The following is a 22,505-nucleotide window of genomic DNA, read 5'->3' as shown; positions in this document are numbered from 1 at the left end:
ATACTAAACGATCAGCGTGATCTCATGCACTGAACTAAAGTGGTGCTGAAAAGCAAAAAATGATCAGGTAATTAGATGGATGTGTCCTTTAACAGTCCAAAACTGGTTGCAGTTGCCTCTGATTTCCGTCATCGGCACACATTAAACCTGTTTTGATTGTATCTGATTTATTCTTGGTATTATTCTGCAGGTGAGCACAGTGTTGCAGAAAACACAGAAACACAAAACAGAGGAAAAGTTACCATAGTACTTGGTAGTTCCTGATTGGAAAGAATTGCGTACAAGAATTTTTCTTTCATTTCTACATCTTCTTCTCTTTGCACATACCGTAAACAAATCAGTATTTGAAATAAGCACTGATTAACCACAGAAACTAATGCCTCCCTTTCTGTTTATCTAACTTACTGATTTTTTTTTATACTGTACTCTGTTCCAAACCTCATTTAGCCTATTAAGCACAATGCAATGTCTTCTGCATGGAGACAAAAATAATAGCATTTACCCTATAAATGTGCTTTAATAACAGAACACAATTATAAAACTCAAACTACAGGAAATGTGGCACCACAGGTCCTACTTAATTCCCTTAAATCAGCAGGGTTGATAAGCACTGGTATTTCTATGTGGCAGCAAATTGTCCAGAGCCCATCAGGTTGGTGAGGAAGTGGTAGGCGTTGCTCCTCTGGCTTTCCTGAAGTGCCTGACTAACACTGCCTCATTACCACAGAATTGTTCTTGACATTGCATGAACTTCCTGACATGAGAGAAGACCAGCCTTTGGTAAACACAGTATTGGGAGCTGGTTTGCTCTAAATAAATTGCTCTAGAGGGTCCTGTGGTGTCTTGAATGGACAAGCAGAGGGATCCTTATGATTGTGACCATTTTGCTTGGGAGCTGCTCACCCCCTGCCTTCTGCAGAGGGATCCCTGTTGAGGTGAACTCTCTGTGTGTGGAGACACGAGGCTTGACTCCATGTTTCTCAGAAGGCTGATTTATTATGTTAAATATTATATTAAAATACTACATTAAAACTATACTAAAAGAACAGAGAGAACAGAGAGATCAGAAGGCTACAAAGAACAAGAATAGAATAGAATAACAAAATCCTGTGACTGCTCACAGCCTCGGCACTGGTGGCTGTGATTGGTCATCAATTGAAAACAATCCACATGGACCAATGGAAGATGCACCTGTTGCATTCCACAGCAGCAGATAGTAATTGTTTACATTTCTTTCCTGGGGCTCCCAGCTCCTCAGGAGGGGAAAAATCCTAGGAAAGGATTTTTAATAAAATATCATAGCTACAGATCCTTATGATTGTGACCATTTTGCTTGGGAGCTGCTCACCCCCTGCCTTCTTGGCCTTGTGCACCAGGCAGCCATGGCAATATTTAGCCTCACCAGACCCAGTTCTTGTGTTTAGTTCCTTGAGGAACGCCATGTCTATGTTGCATGGTGCTGTTTCTGTCTCAAAAACACAATGCTCTGGTGCCATGAGCAGGATGTGCTGCCTGCCCCAGAGTTGACATGGCCTCCAACCATCAGGATCTTACCAAGAAAATTCATTAATACTTTCAACTGCCAAATTTCAAATTTTTTTTTGTTTGCTAAATGAAGGAAATTACTGCTGTCAGAAGCATTTCCTTATGGAATAGATCCTTAACTGGGAATCTAGGGTAAGATGAATTTCCAGATCCAGATCTTCATACCAATTTTACTGAATACTACCTTATTTAATTTACAGATTCCAAAGGTTTCTGGATTTGATTTATGTATTTGTAACATTAAAATAACACATGGCTGAAGAAATGGAGATTATCCTGGGAGCAGAATCTGGGATTACTCTCTGTTTGGCCACTAGTAGCCTGATGGTCTCTTCTGCCTCTTCCTATTCCTGTCTGGGAGCCAGCCAGTCACAGCACTCTTGCGTGGAGAACATGGAAATTAACTTTCTCTTGGGTTCACTGGACACTGAACTTGTACCTCTGACTCTGTGAGCTTGTGTTTGGAAACAAGACTGGAGGTTTGTGCTCTCTTTTGAGCATTTTAACATCATATGCATGACTCACTTTTCCAAACTCTAGGTAAAGGGAAATTCCTGCTTTGGGGAAATGATTTTAGACTCTGACTGCTGCTGAACAGCGGAGCCTTCTCTCAGCGTGAAATTAAATTAATGAGCCTGCAATGAAAGAAGACAGGATTTCATTGTAGTTCTGTTTCGATGTACTGCCTGGCATGTAGAACCACCTGCATTACCTCTTTTGTCTTACTTGAGTATTCCTTGCAAAGTAAATCCAAATATCACAGCTCGAGGTTCTGGGACACAGCATTTGTAAAAGGTCTGCCACCTTATCTATTTTGTATTTTGGAAGTTGATCTCAGACTAGCACTAAGTTGGTCCTATGAGCTGAATGCCCTTTAGTTGCTGAAGTGCCTCCCACAGTTGTGTTTCACATGGAAAGACCTGCATCCCTGTGCCTCAAGATGAATCTGCAGTGCAAAGCAAAGCATGGCAGGTGAGACATGAAGTGTCTGCTATCATTACTCTTACAAGCAGGGTGTGATGTTGTAAATCCCATATGCTCAATTGTTACCTTGCCAACTTAAAATTGTGCCAATCATAAGCAGCATGCACAATAAAATGTGTATCACAAGAATAAGAAATGCTCCTCTTGGCATACTATTTTGCCTTAAAAAGATTACAGGAAATGGTCTTCTTTAACTACTAGATCCAGAAGTAGAAGATACAAGCTCAATTCCTCCTGAATACCAACAAGTTTTGGTTGAGGTAAGGTTTGGTTGGGATAAGATTTTTTATTTTCTGTTTATGTTGCCTCGGTTGAATGCTAAGTGTGTATTTTGTTTAGCAATAAAAGTTACTCACTTGATAGCAGACAGGAGGTTATTGCTTTTATTCCCAAAACCTTTGTCCTTTAACATAAAGAGTCTTCACCTGAAAACTATAAACCATTGGGATGGTGAAAATCTTTTATTGAAGCAACTGTTTCATTATTGTGTTTGTTATTTCAAGTGACCACCCCAGCTGCAGCAACGAGGGAGCACTGCTGTACAGGAATCCATGAGGATACAGATTTTACTTTCATCTCCAACCTAAGTTTTTATCTCTTTTGGTCCTGTGATAAAAGCTGATGTCTTCCAAATACCAAAGCGCTTGGGCTTTGTTACTGATTTATGAGGTTCGACTGCTGTGCTTGCCTTGTGGCTCTTGACCTCTGCTCTCCCCTCCCTTAACTTGAAACATGCTTTCAGTTTCACAAGCAAGTTTTACCAGAAGTAGTCTGACACCCCAAATCGTCAGTGGATTTTCATAAATAACTTCCTAGTGTTCAGATTAAGAAAATATAAGGAACTCTCAGTTTTTTAGTTCATATTGTCCAGCAAAGTTGCATCCCCGCCCCAGGATAAGTTTGTTTTGTCAGAGACTGGGTGTCAGCACAGGTAACATGTTCCTCACACTCAGGAATTCCTATCAGCACTGTGATTTCTTACAGCCAGCCAAAGCACGTAGGAGAGCTTGCTTTGCCAACTCAGCAGAATTCCTGAAATATGGATTTCAAACCTCTGACTTCTGTTGCTTCTGGAAAAGAAATAAAAGAGCAAGATTTAGAATCTCTCAGCCTGGGAAATCTGTGTAGAGCAGCCAAACAAAGGGTCATTCTGTCAAGGGATTTCAGGAATTTATTTATCTCATCTTCTAATGGTGCCTGGTGTAAGAAATTGTTACAGTTACATCTGTGACAAGGTTGCTTTGGAGAATACAGAAACACCATTCATTCAATTTGACTTCACATAAAATCTGATCTCTGCCAGACCCATATAATTGCTGTGCTGCATGGTTCCAAAAGGTGACATTAGTAAGGAATAATTTATAGAACTATTTTCCTAATGGTGTTTTTGCAGCATAAAGCAGTATGAATGCATGAGGCACAATTGCTACGTTACATACTTGATATATTTCAGTAATAATTCTCTAGACAAAAGAGGATGTCAGGAAAAATGCTTTGCTGAGGTGCTAGTTTGTGGTTTCTTGTCTGGCAAAAAGGAACTAAATGGCAAATGACTTGTCTATTACTGTCAGTATGCCAATAAAAAAGCCTCAGCTATCTAAGAAAAATGGAAGTAAATGATGATGCAAAACTAAAAAGAAATTCATATCATGGAGAAGAAAGTCTGGAAATGCTCTCCTGATGTCAAACATAAAACCGAGGAGGCTTATGTGGAAATTAGAAGAAATACAAAATTCATATAAAATTGAATTTTTGCATTATATATAATTAGGTAATGAAATTTACCACCAGAGGTTGTCATTGGAGCCAAGAATTTAGTGTGATGGGACAAAAAACCCTATTATATGTTAAATAAAGCAATCTAGTTTGCAGGAACATGGAAGAAATATTGAACTGTCTACTTCAGATCTTACAGCAATATCAAAATAATTTAACATACAGTTTTGGAATGATCTTATTACTGCATTTTTATATTTTCCCCAGAGGGCTAATGCTGGAAGGTCTTAGATGAGGTCCTGAAGTAGACTGACATCAGGTCACATTTGGTGTGGCAGTTCCTGTGTCCTCATGTCAATTAACTTCAATAACCAGTCTGACTACTATTTTCTTCATCAGATCTTTGAGTTTCTTGCTCAGTAAGTCAGCCATGGAAATTTAGAGTTAAAGCTACAGGCAACCATTGCTTGTTAAAATATTTATTGCTTTGGCACAGTCCTCAACAGGGCTGAGGTAACTGTTGGTGCAGGCCATGAAACTTTATAGCAGAGGTATTTTTGGCTCTCACTTTTTAGCCAGAAATGTAAAATGTGTTAAACGTAGCATTCTGATGCTTCTGAACTTTATATCTTCTTTAGTACTTCCTTCTTGCATTTCTTCCTTAATTCACTTCCTCCGTCTCCACTCTCCATTGGTGCACCCAGCCCTTGACAGGCCTTTCAACATCTCTGCTGGGCAAGCTGGCTTGTCTCATCTTGGTTCAGCAACTGATATTTCCTCTGTGTGCTCCTTGAAATACTGCACTGATAAATTTCTAAGAATAGCCATAGTGGGACAGGCTAATGTGTGAGCACACACTGCTTCTGCATGCTGATCCCCCAGCTCCCAAACACTGCCAGCTCAGAAACAGCCCCAGCTAGATTTCATCCCTACAGGGCTGCTTTTATACATGCAATGCATTTCTCCTTAAACTAATCCATGCAACATCTGCACCAATTTGAAGTTTTACTGTCTACAGCATCCTTTGGCAAGGGGCTCAAAAGGTCACCAAAGCACCCATATGGGGCTACTGTGTTTTATTCTGAGCTTGCTCTTACTTTTATTAGATGTTCCCAAAATCTCTCTAGTGGAAGGGAGAGTAAAGAAACCTGATTCTCTTTCACCCACTCCAGGTTGCTCATGATTATACAGACCTCTGGTCCTTGCTACCTTGTGCCATTTTTTCCTAGAGTGAAGGCTCCTGGTTTTCTTAGTTGGTCTTGATATAGAAGCTGTTCCACACCTTTCATCATCCTTGTTGTTCCTCTATGACTCTCTTCCAGTTTTACATTCTTGCTGAGATGTCCGACTTCTGGTCTAAATTAAGACATAAACCAGGTTTCACTTTCTCCATTTCACAGGAGTGTCCATGAGGTCATATGGCAAAATAAAAGTGGTAGGAGAAAAAAGATTTGCATAGAGAAATAAGCTGGTGTTATCCACTTCAATGGCAGTCAGCAGCTTCCTTTCCTTTCCTTTCCTTTCCTTTCCTTTCCTTTCCTTTCCCTTTCCTTTCCTTTCCTTTCCTTTCCTTTCCTTTCCTTTCCTTTCTTTTCTCCTTCCAGAGACTCAAGGAAGGAGAGGAGATCAGTCTTGACAGGGAACAGCTAACCTTTTAGAAAGATTATTTGCTGTGTCAGGGAAACACTTCCTTTTGTCTGGGAAGCTGGAGAGGTGGATGCCAAATGACTTTTTGGTATTAATGATCTCTGGGAGCCATCAGCTGCGGGATGCTGAGAGCTAATGAGTGAAATCACTGGTTAATGTTTGTATGACAGGAAGCCCTCACCAGTCATTCAGGACCTTCTTCCCCAAATTTTACACGCATTAAATGCTTGTCTCTGTGCTGAATACACTGAATTTTGGAGTGTTTCAATTTGCTTAGCCATCTTTATGCTTTTATCACAAAATATTATCCCTCTGACAAACAGTGTGAAATTCCTTGGCCAAGACTGAGAAACTTTGTTGAAAAGATGTACAATAAGAACACATATCCTTGTTCTTTCTGTTGACATTTGAGTGTTTCAAGACGTGAAGACTGCAAAAGACTAATTTGTATAGAAAACAAAAATATTGAAGTGGCATTTTTAAAAAATACTTTTAAACAACTCTGTCCCAGTTATCTTTTCCTAGGTGTAAATACTGAGAGTTAAAACAGTATTGACATGTTTGCCTTCAGTAGTCTCCCCATCAGTATCTATTCAGTGCTGTAGCCATGATATTTATGAGCCCCCTTGAATTAGCATGAAATTTCCTAGCATGCCAAGGCCAAGTCCTCTATGGACTCCAGAAAAATATCTAGCAAAATATCTAGCAGGCTGTATCGTGGGGTTTTTTTTTTTTTTGTTTTAGTCGGGATTGTTGGAAGACAAAAATTGTCTTTACTGACATAGTAATTCTGAAGATGGTTATTTTGTGCAATTAGTTGTTGTAGAGAAAATAATAAGAAATCTAATGCCATCCAAAATTTGAAACTTTCAGAATCCTTTTTACTCTGTTGGTTACAAGAAAGAGCTAAGTCCAAATTAACTCTGTGCCAGCATATTCATAATTTATCTTTCAGAAAATACACTCAAAGGAAAGACATTTGAAGATGAGATGGCTTATTTGTTGTGATCTCGCATCACAAGTCATCCTCTGGTTTCATTCTATCTCTTTTTATAACACAGCTGAGTGTTAGATCTCACACAGTTTCCCACTTCCTAAGACACCTCACCTACTATTACACATCTAAGTTACAGAATTTCAGATGACTATCCAAGAGCCTCACAGCAAAACAAAAAACATCCCCAAGACAGCAAACAGAATAAATACAGCTGTTCCACGTGTGTCCATTGCAATTCTCAATATGTGAACAGAGATGGAAGAATATTCCTTCCACTGTGCACCTTGTAGGAGCAGATCTCCAGCTCTGTTCTTTCCCAGAAATGACCTCCATTATGCCTCTTCCCTGCCCCAGCAGCTTCATTTCCCTGCTTCGCTGGCTTTGTGGCAGCAGATGCTGCCAAGCTCTGGCACTTTGCCGCTCAGCCCCGCTCCTTGTTGGTGTCTCTGGGCCGAGCGAGGCCGGGCTGCCCCACACGGGATCCCTGTGGCACCCGCTGGAGCGGGCCCAGAGCGGGCAACGGAGCTGGGGAAGGGCCTGGAGCACAAATCCTGTGAGGAGCAGCTGGGGAGCTGGGGGTCTCCAGCTGGAGAAGAGGAGGCTCAGGGGGAACACATGGCTCTCTGTAGCCGCCTGAAAGGAGGCTGCAGCCGCCTGGGGAGTCCGGCTCTTTTCCCGGCTGACAGCGACAGGACAAGAGTACTTGTCTAAAACTGCGCCAGGGCAGGCTCAAGTTGCACATTAGGAAGACTTTCTTCACAGAAAGAGTGATGGGGCATTGGAAGGGGCGCCCAGGGAGGCATTGGAAGGGGCTGCCCAGGGAGGCGCTGCAGTCACCATCCCTGGAGGTGTTTAAGGAAGGACTGGAGGTGGCACTCAGTGCCTTGTCTAGTTGATATGCGGGTGTTCAATCACAGGCTAGACCCAAGTATCCCAGAAGTCTTTTCCAGCCTCACTGTTCCTGTGATTCTGTGTAACAAAAACTGGCAGTGCCTTGTGATACAACACCACAGCGACCGCGCAGTGCCCCCCGAACGCCCTCGTCCCTGGCGCTGTCCGAGCAGGGCGCGGCCCGGGCGGGGCCCCGCAGCCCCCACGGCCTACAACTCCCGTGGTGCCCGGCGGCGGCGCCGGTGCGCGCGGCGGGCGCGCAGAGGCTGCCGGGGGCCGGGCCGTGCGCGGGGGCCGGCGCCGATGGCGGCAGGCGCAGGGGGCGGCTGAGGGAGCCGCCGGTGCCCGTCGAGTCCATCGACCGCCGACGCCTCGCCCGCCGCTATGGAGGCGCTGATCCCCGTCATCAACAAGCTACAGGACGTGTTCAACACGGTGGGGGCCGACATCATCCAGCTGCCGCAGATCGTGGTGGTGGGCACGCAGGTGAGGCGGGCCGGGCCGGGGGCGCGGGCGTTCACCGCCCCCGGGGCAAGGTCGGGGTGTCCATCGCGCTTCCGCCGCTGCGGACCCGCGGCTGCCTCCGCCAAGGGCATGGGGGGACGCGGCAGGCGAGGGCGGGCGGGGCGCCCTCGGTGCCCGCGTTCCCCCCGCACGCCCTCGGCGGCTCCGCTGCCTCAGCCCCGGCTGCGCTGGGAGCGCCTCGTGCGCCGCCCGCCCGCCCTTGGGCGCTTCTCCGGAGCGGATCCAGCGGCCCGGGAGCTCCGCAGGGCTGCGGGGAGGGCCGGTGCCCCCGTACGCCGTGGCTCCGGGCCTCACCGCGCGGGTGCGGGTGGCATCGGGGGACCCGGGGAGCGGCAGCCGCCCCGGTGCGTCAGCGTGACCGCCGTCGCCTCTCGGGTCGTGGCTTCCCTTCTTCCACAGCGGCCGGGCAGCGAGGGCCGGGCACAAGGGATGTGGTAGCGGGACGGCGTCTTGTAGGCGTGGATGGTTGTCCTTTTCCCCGAGTTCTTGCGCCGTTTGGACTCTTTGTCTTAGCTGGTGATGAGGACTGAAGGTGAGAGGCGAGGCCAGCGACTGTTGGCTGCAACAGTTGCAACACGTGCGTGTGAGCCCGGTAATGCTCCTGGGCTCGAAGATAGCTCAGACCCTCTCCTATCTCTTCAAATGGGATGCTGCTCTTCAGCAGAACTTTTGGCAGCTCGACATGCCTGACCAGAACTACAGCTGTCACAAGGGAGTAGAAGATGAAGCTAAGACTTGAAGCTAATGGATCTCTCATTTTGTTTCTGTGAAATTTAAATATGTATTGAATGTGCTGTGCTCCTTGACAAGCTTGCTCACCAAAGACTTCAATACCAAGTACTCTGTACTCAGGGTTTTTACTGATAACTTAAAACACCAGCTGTATGTGTCCATGCAGTGTCATTTTCTCTGTAAGATTAAAAAAGTAGTTTTCCAGTTTCAGTATATTTTTATGAAATATATTGAAGTGGCATTTTTTTAAAAATACTTTTAAACAACTCTGTCCCAGTTATCTTTTCCTAGGTGTAAATACTGAGAGTTAAAACAGTATTGACATGTTTGCCTTCAGTAGTCTCCCCATCAGTATCTATTCAGTGCTGTAGCCATGATATTTATGAGCCCCCTTGAATTAGCATGAAATTTCCTAGCATGCCAAAACCAAGTCTTCTGTGGACTCCAGAAAAATATCTAGCAGGCTGTATCATGGGGTTTTTTTTGTTTTAGTTGGGGTTGTTGGAAGAAAAAATTGTCTTTACTGACATAGTAATTCTGTAGATGGTTATTTTATGCAATTCATTTTAGTTTAAATAAAATATTATTAATCTATTAATTTGGAATTAGTTTATTGGAGACCAGATTTCTAGAGATGTGTCAGATATGGCATTAGAGCTGATAGTTTTGCTGCTGGTAGCTTTTTTCCTTTTTTTTTTAATGTGCCTTTTAGACAGTCTTGTTTCCTTGTGAAGTGCTGCATGGCCTTTAAGTTTGTTCACACAGTTGATGTATCTGTAGCCCACTGGCATATGCTGTCTTTGCTTTTTTGTCTTTGAATAATATTCACAATAAACAGTCTTGAATTTTTCACCTCCATTTTTCTTGTAGGAAGCAAATGCTGCCATTTAAGGTTTCTGTAATTCTCTGTTAATTGAGTTATGCTTTTTTGCTTCCAATTTGCCACTTGCTTTTTTTTAAATTACCTTTTCACATATTCAGCAGGGAGAGGAAAAATGCTTTTTGAAGTAGTTTTCTGTTTATCTTTCTCTCCTCTACCCTTTTGGTTTTTTTGTGCTTATGTCTTTCTCTGCTTTTCATTCTGTGCATTAAGTTAATGCTTTCTTTTCTAGAGTGTGTAGGACTAGAAGCTGTTTATAAGCCCTAATTCTGTTTCCCATGTTCCCTTTCCTGCACCTCTGTTGTTTGGGATTCATTTCCTACCTCCCTTGTGCCCTGAGCAATTGAAGTGTTTTAATTTTTACTCTTTCTAGATACATTTTGCTGCTAACTGTGAATTGTTTCTCAGTAAATTTTGCACATCTAGATGGCCTCTTGCACTTGTAGTGGTTTTCCTGCCATTCAGTCATATGAGAATTCCTTCTCATTCTCCCCATAAGTTATTTCTGTATCCTGGTACAGGGTCATTGAAGAAAACTGGGGACTGTGCTGGTAGAACTCAGAGGACACCTTCAGACTGCCAGTTTTTCTTCACTGTTTCACGGTTTTTCTACCATTTCCAGATAGGTGTTCTATTTTTTCCCCAATTCAGTATTCCATTTCCGTTTTTAGAACTGTATGACTGGATTGTAAAAAAAAAAAAAAAAAAGTGTCCCGGTTGGGAATATGATATAAAAGTATTAGTTCAGTAATGCTGTAATACTCAGTGTTCTGGTTTATACAAATGCTTTATGCTCTGTATTTTAAGGGATAACATGATGGTATTGAAGTACCTCAACTAAACACATTAAAACTACAGTAAAGGAGGCAAAGGGAAGAAAAGCAATTTGGTTAATTATGGCCTTTTGTGTGGATAGGTGGTATCACAAAAATTAAATGCCTACACTCCCAAAGTGATCATAAGATTTAGAATAAATTTAAGAAAACCAGCCAGACAACAAAATATCTGCGTAGAAGTAGGCAAAAATGAATTGTTGTTATTTTTTGTGCCATTAATTTTTGGAATATGTTTGGGGTTTTTGGTAGTTATCAACCGAGTTTTATACAAACTTTAGTGTCAGCTTTGTAGCAAAATTCTTCTAATACTGACATTATAAAAACACCTTGTGGGCTTTATTTGCACTTGGTAGTGTTAATTGAAGTAGAGACATTGTAGTGAAATTGATGTAGCAGCTGATGGAATTGACAAGTGAGATTTTGGAGTGACCTTTCATGTGTACATTTATGGAGTACTTTTGCTCAGTCTTCTGCCAGTGTCATTTTGAGACTAAATGGGGAGATGTAGTTTACAGAGTTTAGAGTATTTAGTATAGGCTTCTCTTCTATGTTCCCCTGGGATTGGCTCACAGATGAGCATTACATTTATTCCTTTTTTTTTTTTTTTTTTTTTTACTGTTTGGTGTAAGTATGTTTGATGCTAGTGCTAAACCACTTTTTATTGCAAGGTGGAAGGTTTCTTGATCTGAGGTCACAGCCTGAGCACGTGGATATGTATAAATTTATGTTCTGGTAAGATAAATAGTTGGAAGAATGCCAGTTTGGCTGTTAAGAAGTTGACAGCAATGGGAAGGTAATGTACAGTCCTGGCTAGTGGGATAAGCAGATGCTATCAAAGCATCCTGTCTGTGAGAAACTGGCACCTTTGTCTGGAACTTCAGGTGTTCTGCAGAGCTTCTGTGACTTTCCCTGGCAGGGGAGCAGAAATTCAAGCCACTTAGCTCATTCAGTGTAGCCTACATTGTGTTTGCAAAAAGCCAGTTTGAGGTGAAGGAAACTCCAGTTTGTACCAAGCAACAAGGAAAACCCCATGCTGAGCACAGCCCTGTCTTCCTCCCTCCTCTCTTGCTGGGTTGTTGGTTTGATTTTTGTGGGGTTTTGTTTGTTTCTGTTGATTTTTTTTTTGTTGTTGTTGTTGTTTTGTCCAAGGATCTTTCAAGCAATTCAAGCAGATGCAAAAACCCGTTTGTTCCTACATTTGAATAGAGGATGTAACCAGAGCATTGCTTCCATGCTGGCTGGGGACAGTTTGTTTTTTCTCCCAAATGTTTTGCAAGCTTCCTGATTTCATTTAGTTTTTTTCTTTGTTTTTATATCTGACATTTACAGTCTATGGTTTTGGGTGTGACTGTTTTCTTTTTTTTGCCATCCTTTGCTCCTGTCAAGTCATGCCCTGACTGTTCTGTTTGTTTCAGACAAGCAGCAAAGTGAGGCTGACATTAATTAACTGTTTACATTTACCAGACATAATAGAAATGTTGCTGCTGATATGATATAGTGCAAACACATTTAGTGTTGTGCTGTTTGTTTTCTCTGATGGGCTCCCTGTGTTTCTGAACAGCTGAACTTTTTGGGTCCTGAAGGTTTCTGTGATTGAAGGGATGGCATTTTCATGGTTTCTATCTGCAGACTTCATATGAATTAAAATAAAATTATAGGTCTAATAACTTCATCCTGCATTTTAGTATTTTAGGATTCTTAATATGAAAACATTATTAAACACCATATAGAAGATATTAATTTCATTGTTTGCAAATGCCTGGTTTTTGTGGGAGAGTGGAGAGTCTGCACAGAATTCACAGTTGTAGAAGATGTGGATAAAGAAGTTGTGTGCTTCTCTTTTCTTGTTTTGTTTGTGTGTTTTGTTGCCTTACTGCAAGGGCCCTGTTCAGTTCATCTTGTGATTGGCAGTTGTTTTTAATGGAAAACTGGTGTTTTAATTAGACCAGGTGAATCTTGTATGTTGTCCAGGGGGCACAGTGCAAAGAAAACATATTTTCAGGAAGATGAAGGGGAAGAGTATTAAAACAGAAAGCACAGACATTTGTTTTTCACAATCTGGAGAGAAAATGCCTGTGTAGTTCTTGGAAAAGATTTGTTTGCGTAGTAGCCAGAAGGTTGACTAACTTAGAGATTTGGGGTTTGGGTTTGTTTTGATAATACTGTTGTTTAGAACTTTTAAAATTTGAATATTCAAGTTGGTTTTATTTTGATTTACTTTACTGCAAGTCATGAATATAGCAGTATACACAGTACTGTGTGAGGTCAGGATATCTGGCTGCAAATGTCAATCTTCAAATACCACAGTTCCATGATATAACTGGGAGTCTGTAACTTGTTTCTACTTAGATGAGGCATTTTTTTCTTAAGTGAATTATTGGAGAGCTTTGGGAATTGATGTACTGAGGAAGAAAACATCTGCTAATCATTTATGTATTTGCTGTTGTTTGGCACTTGTCTGCAGTTAGATATGGTGTAAATGCAGGATTTCTGAAGAGTTTTGACTGAGCTGTGCCAGTTCTGGCATTCCTTATTGCTGGTACATAAGCTGTTTTATGTGGAGGTAGTTCCTGTGACTTTGAGTCTCTCCCTGACTTATTCAGGCGAGCTCTCTCTTCAAGTAAATGGGGAATGCCCTGCAGGAACAAGAGTCTTGTAGTCTGGACAAGATCTTGCATGTATTTTGCAACAATGAGCAGTGCATTATGCTGGTTTTACTGCTTTCTCAAGTTGGGAACAGCCTGTTGTCTCTTCTGCATCTTTTAGAAGTGTTATTTTGTTTCAGACAATGTCTTAAAATAATCAATTTGGCCTGCTTATAGCTTTAACATTCTTTTTTGATTAGTGAATAAATTTTTAAATTTGTTAGCTGTTTAGAGCCATCCTAGCTTGGGGCAGTCCTAGTTTGAATAGGAAAATTTTGTTGTAATATCTGTTCCAACTAAAGCAGTTCCTTTGTGGAACTGCTCTGAAACTGCCTATGTACTCACCTTTTATTCCAGAATAATTTGTATTTGCAAAATAAGGAAAGAAAAAGAAATACTGCTGTTCTTAGTTATAGCTGGCTGAAATCTTTTAGCATCCACTAGACACAGGTGTGAAATTAATGGTGGTTGACAGAGCAGAGTGTAATACACTCAGCCGTGGTAGTTTGACCCAAAGGTTAAAGGAGTGACACAAGATGTTCCTGTATTTGTGCCCCTCCCCTGCTTTTTTTCTGAGCAGCCTCTATTAAGTTCCTCTAGATGTCACAGCTAGTAGATATTTCAAATTAGGATCAGATATTAGGATCCAGAGGGAAAATCTGCCTGATCACCTATGAAAAGTTAGGAGTTTGTTAATGCTTTTTTTGACCCCTCATGAAATGAGTTCATGCTTAAAATTGCAGCAAGCATTTTAATGAGATGACAAAACAAGTGTGATACTTCTGCAGACTCTTTCCTTAAAATTCCTTTGGTTATCAGTATTAGTTTCTGTCTACATCTCTTCTAGGAAGGACTGGCTGAACTGACTTTGTATTCTTAACAGACCCATGTCCCTTGCTTCCCCCTCACTGGCAGAACAAGATCAGCTTTGTGTTTATTGCTTTCTGCACCGTGTTCCCAGACAATTCTTGGTAATGGATGCTGAGGAGTCCAGATTAAGAAGTGCGTCATTAGATAATTGTATTCCAACAACAGATTGCTTTAGTTGGGAGTGTAATGCAATTTGAAAGAATTTCCTGATGCATGGAGTACTGTAGTGTTTCATTTAGTGTGTTTGCAAGGGATCCAGATTGTTCCTTTCCCATCCAGAGGTAACTGGGAGTGGTGTGAGACACGGTGGTTTGCTACACGTAGCTTGGTGTACCCATTTTAGCTTCCTGCATTACCCCTCCTTTGCAAAGACTAAGAGCAACAGTGTGCAGCAGCTTGTCCCATGGAGTTTGATTTCCATTTGTGGTGAGGTTGTTGATAAGGATTCCTGCTTTTGTTACTATCTCTTATGTGCTTGGATTATATGTTCATGAGAAGCCACTTCATCTAAGTCTGATCTCCAGCCTTGTGAGACTGAGTGATCATTTTACCCATGCCTAAGAAAATCTTTCTCAAGAGACCACAGAATCATCAAGATTGGAAGAGACCTTCAAGATCATCTAGTCCAACCATCAACCCAGAATAATCACCCCTAAGCCCGTATCCCCAAGTTGCCACAACCAGATGCCTCTTAATATTTGAAATATTTTAATAAATGAAGTACTGGTCTTTCTTTTTGGTGTTTTTTTTTTTTTTTGTTTTCCAATGCCAAAGATGAACCTTTATCATCTCTCATTTTTTGGTTAGGCATTTCACTTGTTTTAAGTAAGTCTGTTGGGAAGTGGTTTATTATTTGTCTCCGTGAAGTTTGTTTTTTCACAGTCTATAATATCAGTAGCTCTTCAGAAGTGGGCCAGAACAGGAACTCTCTCAGGGAGGCTTATAGACCTAGTTCATGCTTTGGTCAGGTTGTTCTTAAGTTATTTGGTAAGAGTTCAGCGCCCAACAGTCAAGGTGCTTGCAGGAAAGGTGCCCAAAGCTGATTTGGAGAAGGACAGTTGAAGAAAATTATTAATAACTTTCTAGGGGAGTCTTTTGAAGGAAAAACAAATTTTAATAAGGCTGTATTTCTGCTTGACCCTACTCTTCTTCCAAGTATTTCTAAACCATTGATCTCACTGCTGTCAAATGTGATTTAGGTTTACTTTGAATAATATACATAATCTGCATTGGTGTGTTCTTTGCCTATTGAGACAAATGATATTTTTGATAAAACATCTTTTTTTTTCTGTGCCATAAAGCATATACAATAAAGTGGGTTTTCAATAAAAGAGGGCTTTCATTTGTTGTTGTTCAAACTTTCTAGGGGTTTGGCCTTCTATTTTAATATTTATTTTGTCATTTTGCATACAAGCCGTATTTCAATAGGTTTTAAAACTCTCATATAATATATTCATGTCGTTTTACTGCACTAGTAGAAATGTACTGTCTGATAGTAACATATTGCTTGGCCTCTGATCTATTTTTCAGTTTTAGGAAAGTCACCTAATGTCACTAAATTTGTGAGATTTAAGGATATTGATCACTTTTTGAATATCATGTTATGCTAGGCTATATATTCATAATTTGCTTGAAGTCTCAAATCTGTTACTTCAGAACTGGTAGGCTGAGTGGAGGTTCTATAGTAGTTACATAATGCACATTCCAGCTGTCAGAAGCATCTGTTGGTTTCCTTTTTTGGTTTTGTTTTCTTGTTTATTTGTTTTTTAACAAGAGAATTGTTTGGTAGTTGCATTAATACAGAAATATTTCCTAGATGGTGGCAATTTCTGCCAGAGCAGGTTTTCTCATGGCATCGCTACATAGACTTAGAGCTGCAGACAGTTGGCAGAGGTCAATACAGTGTTACTAAAAAGATAAAATCTTCTCAATCAGATTGAGTATCATGCTGACATATCTGTGTCTATTTTTTATTGTTAGTTTTAACATGGTATTTGTCTGGAATCACTTTTAAGACCCAGGTTTTCACAGCTGCTGTTGGACCAGTTGTGAATCTTACACAGGAGTTCTGCACGAGAACACTTTAAATATATACTCAAAGAATATTTGTAATTTCACAACTCTTAAGTATTTCACAACTTTTTGCAGTTTGTTGTTATGTAAATACTTAAATACATACAGAGAGAGAGAGAGAGAGAGACAGTGGGATGCTATGGAACAATGTTTGTTTCTCTGTTTAGGGTGTAAAACAATGTACTTACCAGGCTGATATAATACATGATACAAAAAAACCCCCAACAACGACAACAAAAAAGAGCAAACAACCCAACAAAACAAACAAACCCAAAAACCAACTCACCAAAAAAACCCAAACAAACTCCGCCATCCAACCAAACCTCAAACTGAAAGGAATATAACATTGTAGCAGCTGAATGTACTCAAGTATACATTGTTAATATATGTTCGTGTAATGGTTGCTGCTGGTATCAATACAGCCGGCCCTTGTTAATTCTAATACATACTAACCGAGGGTTAAATTCCTCAGTTTACACTGCAGTTTTACTTCAAGATGTTAGAAAATGGCGTAGTACAAGACATAACATTTCTTTCTGAACATTATAAATAAAAGCATTTTTTTCCAGAAATGTTTCTGGAGAGTTTGTTATTTGTGGTAGAAAATGTTAAATAGGAGATTAATTTTTCTGAAGCCTGTTATGAGTTTAGTTTCACCTTGAGAGAGAAAAACCATGGGACAAACTATGTAGGTAGAAATCTGTTCTGAGTATCCCAAGCAGGTTTAGACAGTTCCTGCCTTGTAGCAGACCTGCGTCCCTCAGTGTCTGTGCAGTGGCACTGCTCTGTCTGCAGGGAGTCTGTCATATGCTCCATCAGGCACTCTGTAGCAGAGGACAAGATAGAATGCTCTTCACAGGCCAGATGAAACCAAACTAAAATATCACAGCCTTTTTATGTTTCAGAAATAATGTAGCTGTATTCCACTTTTCAGAGCAGTGGAAAAAGTTCTGTGTTGGAAAGTCTTGTGGGGAGGGATCTGCTCCCCCGAGGTACTGGAGTTGTCACCCGGAGACCCCTTATTCTGCAGCTGGTGCACGTTTCCCCAGAGGATGGTCGGAAAGGAGCTGGAGATGAAAATGGTAAGTGTGATCCAAGAATGAGTTTTGCCTTTTCATTCAAGTCTTTTCTGTCCTTTGAAATGAAAAATCAGTTGCTGTAATCTTAAAACTCTAGTATGCATTTTAAAATTTGCTTGGAAGAAAACACAGCTGTTGTTGCATCTGTTTTTACTATTTAGCAAATGTCATGAAGTCAAAATCTTTTTGGATATTCAAAATACCTTTAATGTTTTAAGCTTTCCTGTTCTTGGGAATTTCTTTTAAGAAAAAATAGGCATTTCAGTAGTAAAGATAATTGTCTGGAGTGTAGAGGACATGATTTTCTTATGTGTGTTTTTCATCCCCTCTCCTTCTGCTGTTTATATAAAGTATTTCATTGAGAGGCTGATGAGTATGAGAGTTTTTAGAAGGAGGGTAGGAAATAGATAAGGTCTGAAGGAAGAGGAAGGAGTAGAAATGAAACTTTCAGTAGATGCAAACAGAATTGAACTGACAAGTTCTGTGGCTTATATGTGCCACCCTACTGGGCTGCACTGAGAGACTTCAAGTGCATCAAGCAGGGCACTTTAAATGTTCTGTAGTTTTTACTTTGAAGCTTTGTCTTCTGTACTGCTTGTATTTTATCCTTCAGGAGATCAAGAAAGTGATCTCAGTTGTCCCTTGGGAGTTTCAATGCTCATTTTATGCCAACTAGTGCTCCTGATTAGGAGCAGCAGGGGCATATCCACCTTCTGATTGTAAGATAAATCTTAGGTTTTTTTATGTAGACACTAACAACTGCACAGGCTTTTGTTGGCACGATAAACCTGGGACTATAAATATTAATTCTTATTGTGTTCAAATTTTTCTTAAATTGTTTCTACCAGTAGTCAAGGTATCAGATGTTCTTTACAGTATTTATTTTCCTGTAATATTTATGGCCTTTAATTTCTGAAGGACAGTTACTTGTATTCTGCTGTTTGAAAGGTTTAAGCTCCAGTCTTAATTACTGTCACAAGCAGAGAGCACAGGGTTCATAACAACTAGCATGCAAACCATGTGAGAAATCGTAGGGACAATTCAGGCTGGAAATATTTCGGGAGACCTCTAGTCCAATCTCAAAACAGGGCCAACTCTGAAGTCCAGATCAGGTTTCTTTGGTCTTCATCTGCTTGGTTCTGAAAACCTTGAAGGATGGAGAATTCAATCTCTGTGCAACTTTTAGAAATGGCACATTTCATGTCTTTAAATGCAGTTTTGCATTGCTTGTACTGTGCAATATATAGTTTGTATTTCTAGAACTTCTCAGAATGCTTGGATTCTGAGTTGTAGGGTAAAATATTATTTTGCTCTTCTTTCCTACTTTACAGGTGTAAAAGGAGATTTTGTAATTGGAGTATTCTGAGTCAAGGCAGAGCCTTTTTGTTTTAAGTTGTGTTTCATTTGGGGATTTGGATTTCAAATTTAAAATTCTTAGGGATATTGGGCTAAATTATTATTTATGATGCCCACTTAGATTTTTTGGGGAAAACAATCAATATGTAAGATGTTAATGTTATAATCTCATCTTGTTCTGAGAGAGATGTGGGCTTGTTTGGTAAGAACAGGGATTTGATAAGAACAGAAATTATGATTTACCAATTGAGTTTGAAATGTCTCTTTTCTCCAAAATTCAGGCAAATTGTGGTCTAAATGGTGTTGTCACTGATCTGGTCTAACTTATGTTCAGATTGTGGTGTTACATCTGAGAAGATGGGATCAAGTAACTTGGAAAGAAAAAAGATGGCAATCTCTTATCCTGGCTGTGTTGTAATAAGTGCCATTAGAGGTCTATTTTTAGAGATAATTTTATTTGTAATGAGGTGGATGTTAAGGTAGGGTTGAAGATGGATTTGGAATTTCCCAGAGGGAAATAGTCTTGCAGAAAAGGATTTTATCCAGATCGGGGATTTCTTTACAAGTTATCTATTGGACAAGAGAGTATCACTCTTGGCATGCTGCTTTCTGAATGCTGGCATTGAACTCTCTGTGCACACAGATAGTTTTATACAACTCTCTCTTCTCTTTTGACTTCTGTTTTATGATTGTCACCTGTGCCCATCATAATGTTTGCTCTACTGGTATTGTATATTAATACAGTCATTTCAAAACAGCTGCTACTCTGTGGTTCTTGCAAGCTTTAATTTTACCTCTGTTGGAGTGTTGGCATCCAGAAAGCTTCCCAGTTTTTAACACAAAGCACTTTTGACTGCTGTGCTGTTCACTTAGGGAGGGACAAGTAATACCCTTTGTACTGTGATCACTGCAATAAATCAAGAGAGTCAGAAAATACCAAAGATAAATTTTCCATTAAATGTGAAGTTCTGTATTTTTGTAACAGGCTGATCTGTATATTCTACAGAGAATGTGTGTAATTTGATGGGAAGGAAATGTTATCATCATGCTTTTGCTGTTTATTGTTGGCCTCTAGTGATTCAGCACATATGGTGTTTGATGTGATGATACCACACTGTGGTGTTCTCTGATCAAATTGCAAGAGAAGCAGCACTTATCAGAGAAGTGGGCCTGGTCTTGTGAATTATTAAATTGGCCTTGCAGTGAAGACCTATAATGGTAGTTCAGAAATGGAAACTCAGAGAGAACATACCAGTGGCCAAGTGGTAAATGCTTGTAAGTTCCTTTTTTTCATTTGTTCCAAGATAGGAAACTGAACATTGTTCAAATTCTGAACAGACATAATTGATACAGAACACAGGAATAATTAATACAGATCCGTTGCTTCATAAGTCAACATTGTTTTGTTAGCCTTTTACTTTAGATAGGAATCTCTTACCCCTAGCTCCCAGTGCGGCCTGCTTCACTGGGCTTGGCTTTATAGAAGCACTAGAAAGGAAGAGGTTTCCCTCAAAAGTGCTTGCAATCTAGTTGATGTCAAGGATTGGAAAAATGGTACAACAGTTAGTATTTGGGAAGTTCTCATTGCCATGCTGCTGGAAATCCTCTATGGTGGTGGCCTTTTATGACTCCCAGCAGCTTCTCCCGTTGGAAATGAGTGACGTTTCTATTGCTTTAGAAAGGGACAGGAGATACATCAATAACTGAAGTCAGTAATCTTTGTATTTTATTGAGCTTCTTAAAGGAGTGTTATAGAGTAGGACATAACAAGTACAATTTGGTGGAGGGCAGTCCTGAGAAAAGTCAAGTAATAGATGTGCTTTTCCTGGGTATTAATTAAGGTTTGCAAGTCTTACTACACGATATGGAAACCAGAAAAATATAGACTGTTGCTTTATTCACAAGATGCGATGGGGTTTTTTTTTGAAAAGCAGGATCTGTTTGTTCTTAATAGCTGCTGTTTTAATAATTTCTTAAAATGTGTAATACTGGATTTTCATCATGACCAAAGTGTGGTTTCATCACACTTTTATCTAGCATTTAATCTTTAGTGTAATCAGGTGATTAATTCTTCTGAAGGTATTGCCTGGAAAGCTTCCAGAAAGTAACATAACTGAGGGAAGACTGATTTACCAGTTAAATGAGTGATAAAAAAACATTATTTGTGGAAACCAGAATAGTGGGTTGCTGAATGTTGGCTAGTTAAAACACTATCCTTGCCTTGAGCATTGTTACATTTAGAAAAATGCAAATCCTTCCTCCTTTCCTAAAAACTCCTTTCCATTAAATTAGATCTATTGGGAAACTTTTCCGTAGGTGTTAGCAAGTTAAAATGCAGTGACTCCGACCCAAGTGTGTCTTTTTAATACTTATTTTAGGAAGCTTATAGATAAGACTGAAAAAAATTATTTATACATAGAGCTAAGCCTAGTACCTGGCTGCAAATTCCCATGCCACCAGAAAGAGAATAATTTAAGACTAAAACAGTATCTGAGAAGAAAGACCTCTCCCAAGGAGGGACATAACCAGAGAATGCTTGGTCCATACCTTTCAAATGTAACATTTGGCAGTATCTTTCTGTATATTTTTGTTCCTGGCTTCAGGCCTTCTCTTTACTCACTCAGATTCAATTTTCAAGAGGAGATGAGCAATACAATACTGAATATATTGTAGTTTCTTTCTCTGTGCATTTTACTTTATTTCCTCTGAACAGTAAATAAAACCTGTTAAATAACCTGAAATGGAGAAACCCTTTCATTTTGCACTTACTTTGGAGACTGGTACTTACTTTGGAGACTGGTATGTCATTTTGCCTATTTACCAACCAATGCAAACAAAAGCTTTTTCCTGATGATGTTTTCTTCATAGCTCTTGTGCCTGCAGAACAGTAGGGATGGAAGTTTGGTTTTAAAAATTTTTCCTTAACAGATCCAGTCCATCAAAATCATATTTCTATTGATGATACACACACCTTTGACTGAGCAAAACATCAAATCTCCAGATGAACTAAGCTTTTCAAACAGATGAGTTGATTATTGTTGGACTACCTGAATTTTGTACCAAACAGGCACAAACCAAAAATATATGTACCAGTTTGTTTTGCTGCTTGTACTTTCAGGGTGTTGTACAGACACCACAGGAAAATAGAGTTTTAAATTCATCTACCCCTCCATAAGAAGTTGTTGTTTTGGGGTTTTTTTAGTAATGAAATTTCCATAAATACTTTGAATAATTAGAAGTTGAAAAGGGTAATGCATATGTTGTCTCTTCTTAAATCTGTCTCAGAACTGATGTTATTCTTTAATTGAGTCTTAAAAATATTGATGCACAGCATCAGATTTTCTTCCCATACAGTAACACTACTTCCAATGACATTAAAAATGTTTCTTTACTCTTTCTGGTTCTTGCCATGAGTAAATTTTGAGAAACATTATTTGCCAAAGAAGTTCAGCTCTGTGGAGCCCAGTGGTGCTGTTTTCTGTGCTCAGATAAGAAAATACGTTGAGCTGTTGAAGTTAGGTGTATGGCAATAATAGTCATGATCAAATCAACTTTGTTGTATAGAATATCTGATTTATAGGCATCATTTATATGTGTTAGCTAAGGTCTTACTTCTGTGCATACTGCTAATATGTTACATATTCTCATCAATACTAGAGTAGCATGCACAGCTGTCTGCATGCATTTGTGCTCTTTGTAATTGAATCTGGTACTGAAAGTTAATAAAAT

General features: G+C 40.1%; 1 protein-coding gene across 4 annotated transcripts in view; it reads left to right on the top strand.

The window, feature by feature from the left end:
• Positions 1-8,039: 8,039 nt before the first annotated feature.
• Positions 8,040-22,505, top strand: part of DNM1L (dynamin 1 like) — a 33,266-nt gene continuing 18,800 nt past the window's right edge. For 2 of the 4 annotated variants that reach the window (XM_041487451.1, XM_041487450.1), the window contains exons 1-2: positions 8,040-8,266; positions 17,276-17,423. In XM_041487451.1, coding sequence (XP_041343385.1) covers positions 8,165-8,266; positions 17,276-17,423 — 250 coding nt within the window. In that variant the 5' untranslated portion in view covers positions 8,040-8,164. The remainder of the gene's footprint in view (positions 8,267-17,275; positions 17,424-22,505) is intronic. The other 2 variants (XM_041487453.1, XM_041487452.1) reach the window with 1 other exon arrangement.

This window comes from Pyrgilauda ruficollis, unplaced genomic scaffold, assembly GCF_017590135.1.
Source record: "Pyrgilauda ruficollis isolate IOZ18807 unplaced genomic scaffold, ASM1759013v1 scaffold80, whole genome shotgun sequence".
NCBI classification, from domain to species: Eukaryota; Metazoa; Chordata; class Aves; order Passeriformes; family Passeridae; genus Pyrgilauda; species Pyrgilauda ruficollis.
This window is presented reverse-complemented; position numbering and strand designations above follow the sequence as displayed.